We start from the raw sequence: 12,679 nt of genomic DNA on the forward strand, positions 1-12,679 counted from the left end.
GTTGTAGAGAGAGAATAGTTCTTTTTTGGAACCTTGGTCAGCCGCTAGTAAGGTTAAATGATGGCTCTTCTCCATTTCTTGAACCCCCCATTCTTTTGAATTGAATTGAATTCTTTTGAATTGAAGGAGAAGCGGTATAAGAAGAGCCAGCCCAAGCGAAAAAACAGAGTCTTTATGAAATTTTGCTCGAATCGGCGCATCCTGGATGCTTGGAAATCAGTACAGAGCTTTAAAGGGGACCTCAATTGAAGAAGAGCAGACGATGGGCAATGGCACAAGCCGAGGAGGCACTTCACTCCCTCCACCGGATGCACCATCAAGGTATGCCTCTCCCCCACGATGTTCTCTCCCGTCTTCTGCAAAAATGTGTAGCCCTCAAAGATTTGGCCTCCGCCAGAAGAGCCCATTCCTTCATAATAAGCAACACCCTAGACTCTATGTCTCTGTTAGGCGACCTCCTCATCCGTATCTTTTCCACCTGTGGAAGCTTGCAAGAAGCATGCCTTGCCTTCTCCAAGGTCTCAGATCCCACTACTTACACATGGCAAGCCATCATATCATGCCATATCTCACATGGGGAACATGACACCGCCCTCGCATTGTACCGTGACATGCAATTCCACGGTGTCATGCCCAACAAGTTCATATATCCATGCATCCTAAAGGCTTGTGGTAGCATAGGCGCCCTCGAGGAGGGGCAGTTAGTCCATGATCACATCATGAGAAGTGAACTGGAATCGGTCTTGGTTGTTGGGAATACTCTTATCGACATGTATACTAAGTGTGAGAGCCTAAAAGAGGCTCAAATGGTGTTTGATAACATGCGAAATAAGGATGTCGTGTCATGGGGATCGATGATATCCGGGTACGCCCAGCATGGGGACGGTCTTGCAGCGCTTGATTTGTTCAGGCGGATGCAACAGGAGGGTATTGCCCCGAATAGGGTTGCTTTTTTGTGCATACTAAAAGCATGTGCAAGCATTCTAGCATTAGCACAGGGCAAGCTAATGCATGAACAAATAATCAGAGCACAACTTGAAACAGATGTGCTTGTGGGGAACACTCTTGTTGACATGTATGCGAAGTGTGGGAGTTTAGAGGATTCTCGTAGAGTGTTATATGGCCTGCAGAATAGGACGGTGTCATCATGGAATGCAATGATTGGAGGGTATGCCCATTATGGAGACGTGGATCCTGCTTTGGAGCTGTTTCAAAGAATGCAACTTGAAGGTATAACACCAGACACAGTCACGTATGCATGTGTGTTGACAGCATGTGGAAGCAAAGGAGCTTTGGAACAGGGCAAGTTGATACATGACCTGATTGCTTACACTGGGCTTGAATCCAATGAGTTTGTTGGGAACACACTCATTGACATGTATGCGAAATGTGGGAGCTTGGAAGAAGCACGCAATGTGTTTGACGGTTTGCCTAGACAAAACTCTGTGTCGTGGGGTGCAATGTTTGCCGGATATGCGCAGCATGGACATGGACTTCATGCACTTGATCTTTTTGAAAAAATGCTACAGCAAAGTAAAAAGCCAGATGAGATAGTGCTCTCTTGTATCTTAAAAGCTTGTACCAGCATAGAAGGCTTGCAGTTGGGAAAGATGATACACAACTATGTTGTGAACAGAGGGCTCGAGCAAGATTTGATTGTTGGGAACACCCTGGTAGATTTGTATGCAAAGCTTGGAAGCTTGGAGGATGCGCAGAGAGTTTTTGACAAGCTGGCAAGTCCAAATGTAGTGTCATGGGGTGCAGTATTGGCAGGTTATGCTCAGCATGGACAAGGACAACATGCTTTTGATTTTTTCAAAAAGATGCTACTGAAGGGAGTAAAACCGGACAATGCTGCATTCTCTTCCAGTGTGAAAGCATGTGGCAACAGTGGATTGATGGAGCATGGCAGGTGGGTGCATGAACATATTATTAGAACTGTGCTTCCATTTGATGTAGCCGTTGGAAATGCCCTGATAGAAATGTATATGAAGTGTGATTGTTTAGAAGATGCACGTAAAGTTTTTGACACAATGCCAAATCACGATGTTGTGTCCTGGAACCTTACGATTACCGCATATGCACAATCTGGGCAGGGTCTTGCTGTTTTGGAACTCTTTGAGAATATGCAACATGATGGTACACAGCCTAATCAAGTCACCTTTTTGGTTATCTTAAGGGTCTGTGGCAGTTTGGGAGCTTTAGGACATGTCAAGTGGACGCACAATCAAGTTGTTGGAGCTGGCTTGGGATCAGATTTGGTCCTTGGAAACAGCCTCATTGATACATATGCCAAATGTGGGAGCATAGAGGATTCTCACAAAGTGTTTGATAGTATGCTGAATAGGGATGAAGCTTCGTGGGGTGCTATTATTGCCGGACACACCCAGCATGGGAATTATGGTCTTGCATGGCAATGCCTTGAGGCGATGCAACGGCAAGGTTTGAAACCAAACAGCATGATATATACTAGTATATTATCAGCCTGCAGTCATGCAGGCCAAGTGGAAGAAGGTCAAAGGTACTTCAAGCGTATGAAAGATCTTTGTATCACAATGACAGTTGAGCATTACAATTGCATGATTGATCTTCTGGGCCGAGCTGGGTTCTTAAAGGAGGCCAAACAACTACTCGACACCATGCCGGTTTCTCCTGACATCACTGGATGGATGTCGTTGTTGACATCCTGCAGAGCATATGCCGATATGGAGATGGGAAAGCAATGTCTTGATCAAATTGTTCTGTTGGATCAAGACATTTCGGGAGGGTATGTACTTATGTCTAACCTTTATGCTGAAACTGACAAATGGGCGGATGTTGACAAGTTGATAGAGTTAAGACAAACCAGTTCATGGAAAAAGCCTGGAGCAGCCTGGATTGAGGTCGGCACAAAGGTGCAAGAATTTGTAGTGGGTGACAAAACACACCCACAAAGTGATAATATAGATGCCCTTTTGAGAAGGCACAGAAGGGTAATGGACTTCAAAGGATATGTTCCCATATTGAACTTAATGTTGGAGCTAGTATCCAAGAAAGAAAAAGAAGATGATCTATATGTGAGCTCTGGGAGAATGGCTACAGCCTTTGGGTTTATTTCTTCACCCGAAGGTTCAACTATACGTTTAACGAGAAAACTTTCGGTTTCTGATAGACCCCCATAATCCCTTTAAGCTTCTCCTTAAATCAATGAGGATGACGTGCTGTTAAGAATTGCATATTTGTTGCAGTGTGTGTGTTTGCGCATGCACATCCACCCACATGCGGAGGGGGCATAGTAAGGGCTTCATGAAGTAATTAGGTGAAATGAGGACCGAGTAATTTGCTGATTGTTTCACCTTGCTGGTGTGTAATATGCAATGTGGCTGGCTACACTATTGCATCTCCTTAAAAGGTGCAGGCTTGATGTACTCAGCAATGGTATTCCAGCTGGTTGAGGACCAGTTTGCCACTTCCTATTCTTCGACCCAGCAGTCTTCAGCCAAGAGTGCAACCATTTATGGCCTGTTTGCAGCTCTGTCTAGGAGAGCTCTCTATATACAGATGCCATGATTACCGTGCCACAGTGCCCAGAGGCACTGGCCTATGAGAATGAACAGGCTGGGAAACATTAAAGCCCGGAAAGACAATTTGGACACTATAACCAGCTTAGACAGAAGTTTTGGCTCGATTTTGGGGGCCATTGGACAGACATTTGCAGCCCAGATGCAGCCCTGTACAGGTGCCTGAGGCCCAGCCAAAGGCTGGCCATATAGAAAGCCCCAAAAGGGGTTGATTTCTGCTATTCTGGAGTAGGAATTAGTAGCTGCTCCATTGCAGGTCTGAATTGCACAGAGAGCAGAGCGATTTATTGTTATTTCAGTTATAGCCACCTAAGCCACATACATACATGAGCTAACCGGTTCCTTCTTGTTATGATATGAGGTTTGAGGATTGATCTCTAGCATTGCCTTCCTCTTTGATGTCCACCTAAATCTGAGCTACATTTGTGGTCCAATGTCATTTCGATGAGGATGCCATTATGAATATGTAGGCCCAATTATATGTTGCTTGACCTTTGCAAACATGATAAGCTCATAACATGATGTCATAAAAAACAAAAACAAAATTACGTGAGTGAACACTTTCAAAATTTTATAGAAATCTCCCCAAAATTGTAAAGAAATCTCTCCAAATTTTTGAAATATGTGATTTTTTAAATCATAGTGGAACAAGACATGAATTCTAGAATGAGATGTACAATTCTACAAAACACTAGATTTCTTCAAGAAAAAAAGAATCATTACATCATGAATTATCCCCAAAAGCAAGTTGTTCCTAGTTGTCACTACATTGACAAATACTGAGACCTTTTTTGTGTTTGCACCCTCATAATATTAACAATTTGCCTTTGTAATTGACTTTTACACTTGTAGAGTGAATCTGTAAACTATGATTTCCACATCTTTTAGATGATGGCGAAAATTGCTTTTCCTCTCTTCCTAATTCTTTCATTTTCAATCATTTTTGGATTGAATTTTTTGGTCAAAGGATTATTTGCAGTGGTATGGTACCAATGTGCGTGCATGAAAAGCATTAACCATTAATCTCAGACATCTTTAAGATCTTTGCAATCCAAAATGGGTGATTTTTTTCATCATCTATTTCATGCCAGCATATAACATATGTTTTGATTTTAGCAATGCATACTAGACCAAGTAATAAACAATATCATGTTATCTAGCATCGCATGCCTAAATCACTTGATTCTTGTGGATTTTAGCAATGATTCTTGTGGATTTTAGCAATGTTATCAATGAGAGTGCAAATGTGACTTGATTCTTGTTGATTTTAGCAATGCATACTAGACCAAGTAATAAACAATATCATGTTATCTAGCATTGCATGCCTAAATCACTTGATTCTTGTGGATTTTAGCAATGATTCTTGTGGATTTTAGCAATGTTATCAATGAGAGTGCAAATGTGACTCGATTCTTGTTGATTTTAGCAATGCATACAAGACCAAGTATAAACAATATCATGTTATCAAGCATTGCATGCCTAAATCACTTGTCCAATGTGAGTCACAAGACCTTACATATGTATGATTTCTAATGGTGCTTGGGGGGATTATTAGAGAACCTACCAAAAATTCAAGTACAAAATGGATTCTTGGTAATGGTGTTAGTAAACCTTCAATCAACTTCGCGTACGAAACTATGAAGCATCTTATATAAACCTTCTTTGGGCTACCGACTATTTTGTCATGCCAAATGTCTCAAGTATCTTTTTTGCATAGTTCTTTTAAGAAATGATAATGCTACATAGCTTTGCTAAATCTCAATCCCTAAATAATACTACATCTACTGTAAATAAGTTATCTTAAACCCAACATTAAACATGTGCTATGAGATTTTTTTGGTAATCTCCCATCAAGATAAGATCATCCACATAGATGAGAATGGCTATACACTGTTAGAAGTCATCTCCTGTCTATTTTTATACACCAGGGCTTTTGTTGTGGGTGTGCCCGCCCTTATGAGGTGTTTTCTCATTTTTCCCCACTCTCCGTATTTTTCCCTATTTTTCTGTGGCATGGGAGGCAGTCTAGTAGTGGGCAGGAGGACCCTGAACCTAGCCGACTGCATCTGTGGAGATTCTGGAAGTGGCCGACTGCACTGCATGAGTCGTGGGACTTTTCTGATGCTGGCCGACTGTGATTATTCAGTCGTGGAGGTTTCTTGTGTCCAGTCGGCTGCCCTACAGCAGGCCGACTGCTGATGGGGGGGCATATAAATAGGCCCCCAGCCCCCATACCATTTTGTATCATATTCCGGGATCTTCTTGTGTATATAGAGCAGAGTTACACGCCTCTATCTCTCCCTCTCTTGTGCTGCATATTCTGACATGGTATCAGAGCCTAGGCTCTAGATAGTTCTTGGGCGGCACCCCAGCTCCCTGTGGTTGGTTTCACAGCCAGGAGCTGAGAGGGGGTGTTAGAAGTCATCTCCTGTCTATTCTTATACACCAGGGCCTTTGTTGTGGGTGTGCCCGCCCTTATGAGGTGTTTTCTCATTTTTCCCCACTCTCCGTATTTTTCCCCATTTTTTCCCTATTTTTCTGTGGCATGGGAGGCAGTCTAGTAGTGGCAGGAGGACCCTGAACCTGGCCGACTGCATCTGTGGAGATTCTGGAAGTGGCCGACTGCACTGCATGAGTCGTGGGACTTTTCTGATGCTGGCCGACCCACTTTGCTGCTGGCGGACTGTGATTATTCAGTCGTGGAAGTTTCTTGTGTCCAGTCGGCTGCCCTACAGCAGGCCGACTGCTGATGGGGGGGCATATAAATAGGCCCCCAGCCCCCATACCATTTTGTATCATATTCCGGAATCTTCTTGTGTATATAGAGCATAGTTACACGCCTCTATCTCTCCCTCTCTTGTGCTGCGTATTCTGACATACACATGCCCTATTTACAAAAAAATAAATCCATTTGCTTAAAGGGTTGCATATACTGTAGATAAATTATCTTAAACCCAACATTAAACGTGTGAGATGAGATTTTTTGTGTAATCTCCCTTCAAGATAAGATCATCCACATAGATGAGAATGGCTATACACATGCCCTATTTACAAAAAAAAATATGCATTTGCTTTAAGGGTTGCTAGAAAGACACATGCAAAGGAATAAAACTATTGGTACCATGCTTGTGGAGATTCTTATAGCATTTACAGCACCTTCCATAAATTACATGCAATGCTTTGATTGAAAATCATTAAATCTAGTGGATCTTCCATGTACACCTCCTCCTTGATTACATTAAAGAAACCAGACTTCACATCCATTTGGTAAATAGGTAGACCCCCACAGAAAACACTCTTTGTTGGGGGGGGGTTCAAGTTTAAACAAAGGAATATTTTAACTGGCTAGCGTCACCGACGAGGCGAGGCTATTACTTATCGACTTTTGGGTCTGTGAGATCAGGACATGAAGGGGTGTCTCTAACCTTCTGCTGGCCCATCTCCTGCCCAAATACAGTAAGGTTCAGTGATGAAAATCAGCATCTCAGCTGCTAACATCCGCCATGTTAAGTGTGTCACCAGGGCCCTCACTATCAACTCCCTTGATAGTGAGGGCCCTGGTGACACACTTAACATGGCGGATGTTAAGTGTGTCACCAGGGCCCTCACTATCAAGGGAGGGCCCGGGTGTCTCTAACCTTCTGCTGGCCCATCTCACTATCAACTCCCTTGACTAGCATCCATTTTGTGGGTACATTCTCAAAGCAATACATCCTTTACCCTGAGGTATTTACACCAGCGATGCACAGCATCAAGGAACTAAGGAACCATGTTTGCCTCTACCAGACCATCACCAAACACTTCTCCCACTTCAACGGACCATGGTTTCCTTGCACAAAATTTTCCAATATGTAACTAGTAAGAGGCAACACCTTTTCTTGGTGTGTTTTGATGATGTGAGGTCCAGTTGAGATTTGTATTAACCAAAAATAAATTGTGGCATTTTAGCACAAGGGAATCACCATGATGAGCCCACCAGGAGGTGGCAAATGATCACAGACTTCAGGACTCACCACAACTCCCACAGCGAGGTTGGTCTCCCATCCTAGGCACTCGAAACACAAGTCAAACCCTAACAATGACGCAATAAACCTGTTGGCAGAAAGCTTTGCTGTCGTCACAAGTAAATACTGTATAGGTAAGTATATACTGTAGGTGTGTCAAATCAGATGAAAAACCAAGGGGTCTGTCACCCTCCCAAAGCAGTCGTGTCTAATGCTCAGGCTGAGAGTAACATATACCTCCATAAGGTTAGCATAATTACAAAAAGAGAGAATAATTGTACTTATTTAATAACAAACAAACAAAAACAAGAAAACGCTATAATTTTTTTTGAAAAGAATACAAGGACATAAAGAAAAAAAAATGAGTTTAAAAAACTTTAAAGTCCAATTGATAGAGTAACCAATATATGACCTTCATCCTACAATATGCATATGCTTCAGAGGACCAGAAACAATACTATTTACAAATAATCTGACCGGAATAAATGCACCTTATCAAAACCAAAATATTTTATGCAGCACTTCGACTAACGCTCAAACCTCAGGGAATAATTCTTAGTCCCAATTTTCTTCTATCAAATGACATAGTAGCCAAACACTATCCCTGCCTCATTTGCCAAGACTGCACAGTAATCTCAAGGCTTTCACAATATAAGTTGTCTCTCAAGTGTGGCTCTAGCTGGGTTCTGCCCACTGCAATGCCAAGTGCTCGTAAGTTAGCAAGACAAGTGTATAGATAGCAGGGCTTGGAAAGCCTAGAAAGTGGCAATGTCCCTTTTGGCACAACATGTCTATGGCGTACAATAATCTCGCAAAACCTGTCTTGCAAGATCATTAGCACCACTCTTTTTATATATCAAGTGCAGGTTGAATGCAGCCTCTTTCTGCAAGTCACAAAGACCTTGAACTAAATTGTCATTTGACACTTCATTTTTTTGTAGAACATCGCCCACTGTAACAAAGGAATCTTCCGTGAAAGTCATCCTTGAGTGATCTTTCTCAAAGCGTGAGAGCACCTTCTCATAGTAGTGTACAGCTATTGTTACGAAACCAACATGATGGTAAGCTCTTGCAAGGTTATAATTGGACTCCTGGCTGTTTTCTGACAGCTGTTGATATTTATGCAGAAATGCAAAGCCTTGCATCACGCACTGATTCCTGTTCGTCAACCTCAATCCAAGGGAGAGATTTATGAGAGAAACACCCACACACAAATTGATAAATGGGTCTTCTGGCTGCAACTTGTACGCCTGCAAATACTCACGTAAAGCCCCTTGTGGCTGGCTGATCATCGAAAAGTGATGGCCACATATGATCATAGGCGGAACACAGTCAGCATACTTGTTGCGCATGCTTAGCAAGAACTTGTTATGCTTCGGAACCTTCACCTCTGATCTGGAGACAGCTTGATAGTACCAGTTCCATGCACTTAGACTGTAAGGTTTTTGTTGTACAATGTAGCGCACACAATCAAAGCCATGCTTGGCATCTTTGGCCTTGAATGTTATCTCGGCACCAAGAGAACGTAGCTCTGCCCGTTTGTTGACAATACTAGGGTGGCCAATCTTCAATGTCTGGTTGATGATCTCCAAGGCCTCACCGTATCGCTTCTTTGTTGCTAGCACCTTGCAGGTCTGCACTAGAACCTGATGATGTTCCTCATCATCAAACAAATTTGCAAGTGGTGGTACCTTTGGCTCTACCTCAATCACCTCTGGTTCAGAATCTTCCTCGCTTTGCCAATCCAAACCAGAAGCTAGCACAGCTGCTTTCCTTTCTTCTCTTTCTGCTTCTAATCTTGCTAGGGCCTTCCTTGCCCTCGTTGCCTTGAGCTTTACATTACTAGGCATTATAGGGTTGAAGCGAATGAAAGCATCACGGAGGCCATCAGCTTCATCCAGCCACTTTGCTCTGGCTAAAAGCACGCTTCTGGGGAGGCGTTTTCTACCCTTAATCTTTTGATTGTGCAGCTCGACTTCAAGTGCTTTCTGAAGAAAGGGGACAATGACCTCAAGAAACGAGTCATACCTGCTACCCAAATAATGAATCTTTGCTAGCATCAAAATAACTTTTCCATCTGACCACCATTGTTGCTCTTCATTTGAGGCCTCTTGAGAAGGCACAAGGACACCGGAAGCTTCCTCCAACCTGTCCATATCTAAAAGCAAAGATGCAAATGTTAAACGTACTTCTACATCGTGAGGAGCCTCTGCTAGAGTCCTATTATACAAATCAACAGCTGCAGCATGCTCCTTCATTGCTAAATGGCATTCTGCCATCTTTGTCCACAAACTCTTATTTTGATAGGCCGAAATTCCATCTAGCATGGTGTAATACTGGATCGCACTTTGGTGATGTCCCAGCCCCTTGTACGCATCAGCAACTTGCAAAACCAAGTCTGGGAACTCGTCTGCTTGCTCTTTACCCAAAGCCTCACAATACTGTTTGGCAACAGTATCATTCCCGAGATGTGCATAAGAGATCCCTGCTTTTACTGCCAGATCAAGTGGAAGGCCCTGGCCTGCACAGTAGAATCTCCGAGCCTCCTCAATGCAAGAGATTGCTGAGGAGAAGTCCTTGTTCTCCATGTGCAAGTCGGCTAGCAGATTGACTACTGTCAGGTCTGCTTCTGTCGGATGCTCATCTATCAGCCTTTTCAGAGATTTGGTGGCTTCGTCTACCTGTCCGCTCTGCTGACGCATCTTTGCAGCCATCTTGCAAACCTCCACATCAGTGGGATGAGAAGCCAAGATGGCCTCGTACGTCTCCGCAGCTTTGGCATATTCTTTGAGTTCTGCAAAGAGGGAAGCAAGCTCCCACTTGACAAGAACATCCTCTGGATCAGCTTTCATGGCCCTTCTAAGGCAGTAGACTGCCTGCCCTATGCTTAATCCTTCCTCCATAGACCAGGCAGTGAGGCGTTTCCAAAGAGAGACATCCTTTGGTTTGAGGTGTGCAGCCAGCATATAGAAATTGATGGCCTTCTTTCTGTTACCCATGGAGTTATAAACAAGCCCTAGGGTATGGTAGGGTTCAGGCATGTTGGGGGCCAAGCGAACAACTTCTTTAAGAAGCTGTAGCGCCTGCTCAAACTGGCTCATGGCATAGAGAAGGTTTGCTTCTCCAAGCTTTCTGGTGATTTCAGGATTCACTTTTGATCGGCGTTTGTGTTTCTTCTTACGTTTTCGACCACGGCCAGAGCCAAAGCCAAAACCTGATGCATCCCAGATGTCCTCCATGCTCATGAGGTCAGGATCCTTAACTGTCCAAGACAAAAGAATTGTGTTTAAGTATGAAAGATGCACAATACATAAGAGAATAGTGTCTCTGAATACAGGGGAAGACACAGAGTGAAACTTAAACATAGCTATAAACAAAAAACTTAATCATGGCTGCCAATCTAGTATGTGGTTCAGCCTAACAACAAACAAGTAGATCATGGCCGTGCGGAAATCATGGCTGATCACGTGCAAAACATTGTGGCTACATGCTAAGCAATTTTGATGTGGTATCGTAACTCCAGATATGTCGCATTGCCAGATTGGCCACATCATGCAATCAAGTATAATGTTGTTCTGGGGGTTTTCCATGGCTCATGGCTGTATGCAAGTACATCATGAATAACCATGGCTATATTCAAGTACATCATGGCAAAGTGTGTGGCTCATCCTAGCTACAAACAAGTCGATCATGGCTACTTGCAAAGTAAATGATGTCTAAAGGTTGTGGTATGGCCAGACTGGCCAGATCATGTAAGAAGAGGAGGAGAGAAAAAGCCATGGGGTATCTTGTTACCTGCATTGCGCGAAGCCTCGCGAATTTCGTCTATGTCGGCGCCAAAGAGCTCTTGCTGGCGTCTCTTGCTTTTCTTCTGTCTCTCTTCAAGGAGGAGGGCCTTTTTTCGCTTGCGGGCGGCAAGGGCTTCGTATTCCAAGCGCTCGAACTGCTGGTAAGGTTGGGCGCCGCTGGCATCGTCCTCTGCAAGAGCGAGAGGGTCGATTTCACCTCCGAAGCGCCATTGGAAGTCCCCGTCCCCTTCATTTTCTGCTGGCTCTTGTCCTGCCTCCCCCTCCTCCTCCTCCTCCTCCTCCTCCTCTTCATCCTCCTCTTCCTCTTCTTCTTCCTCTACTTCTTCTTCGTCTTCCGCCTCTGTAATTCTGCTTTCTTGCCCTTCCTCGCGCTCATCACCTGCCTCACTCTCCAGCCTGCTGCTTTTCTCTGGTTTCTTCATACGGTCCCGAGGCTGACCTTACAATTATGCACAATAACCTGCCATACTTTTCATGTTGGTCCTATATTTTATCTTCTCCTATGTTTGTCCATATACGCTATAAGACTATATGATTTTGTTGATGTACTAATGTAATGTTCTAAATGATGGTTTTCCACGTTCTTAATACACAAATCTCCTAAGATTATTTTGGGTAGATTGTGGGTGTCAATCTTTGCTTTCAAGAGATCCATTAAAACTTTAGGGCTTCTTCATCCATCGTGCCCATACAACACATTCCAAACGCTCAACAAAACCCTAATGCATGGCTAAGAATCCACTAATCAAAAACCTAATCACTCAATAGATAATGAAAACCATGAAATTCCAATGCTAATCGTCACCACTTCTCTGGCAGACGTCTGGAATGATGTCATGATTGAATACATGTGGAAGGGCTCCATGGAAGGATTGGTATCATGGTGTGAGTTTCTCGCATGATTTATGAACTCATGGAAGGGTGGTAACCCTGGTGAGTGACTCTGGACTCATGGAAGGGTGGTTACCCTGGTGAGTACCTTTTGGTCCTGTGTGGATGGCGCCTGTGTGAACGGGCTACAAGATGTAAGTTGGGAGATTTCATCCACTATGTTTGTGCACCAGCATATGTATGTGAGTTGCACATGCATGGATGACTTGTTTTTGATGCCTGGACATTGCTTGGTATTTTGCTTGTGAATGTCCACCGGCACCGAGGACATCTGGACAACTCGTGGATATGCGTATGCACACCTGTTTGGGACTCATATGGTTTTCTTATGTGTTTTGCAGGTGGTAAGTGTGCACACTTAACCCAATTTATTCCACTTAACCCAATTTATTCATTATTTCATGTTACTAAGGTT

At 43.5% G+C, this 12,679-nt stretch overlaps 2 protein-coding genes across 2 annotated transcripts in view; one reads left to right on the top strand and one right to left on the bottom strand.

Annotated features, from left to right (window-relative positions):
- Positions 1-4,046, top strand: part of LOC147612735 (pentatricopeptide repeat-containing protein At4g39530-like) — a 4,207-nt gene extending 161 nt beyond the window's left edge. Inside the window, exon 1 of the mRNA XM_086783299.1 lies at positions 1-4,046. This exon is cut by the window's left edge and continues 161 nt beyond it. Coding sequence (XP_086639425.1) covers positions 270-3,161 — 2,892 coding nt within the window. The 5' untranslated portion in view covers positions 1-269 and the 3' untranslated portion in view covers positions 3,162-4,046.
- A 3,870-nt stretch (positions 4,047-7,916) lies between these two features.
- Positions 7,917-12,001, bottom strand: LOC147612736 (uncharacterized). The gene is made up of 2 exons (XM_086783300.1): positions 11,360-12,001; positions 7,917-10,826 (listed from the first exon to the last, which is right to left on the bottom strand). Exons 1-2 carry the CDS (start codon positions 11,793-11,795, stop codon positions 8,356-8,358), a joined length of 2,907 nt encoding a protein of 968 aa, XP_086639426.1. The 5' UTR covers positions 11,796-12,001; the 3' UTR covers positions 7,917-8,355.
- Positions 12,002-12,679: the final 678 nt, after the last annotated feature.

Source organism: Cibotium barometz, chromosome 45, assembly GCF_041138505.1.
Source record: "Cibotium barometz isolate CiBa-2024 chromosome 45, ASM4113850v1, whole genome shotgun sequence".
Taxonomy (NCBI): domain Eukaryota; kingdom Viridiplantae; phylum Streptophyta; class Polypodiopsida; order Cyatheales; family Cibotiaceae; genus Cibotium; species Cibotium barometz.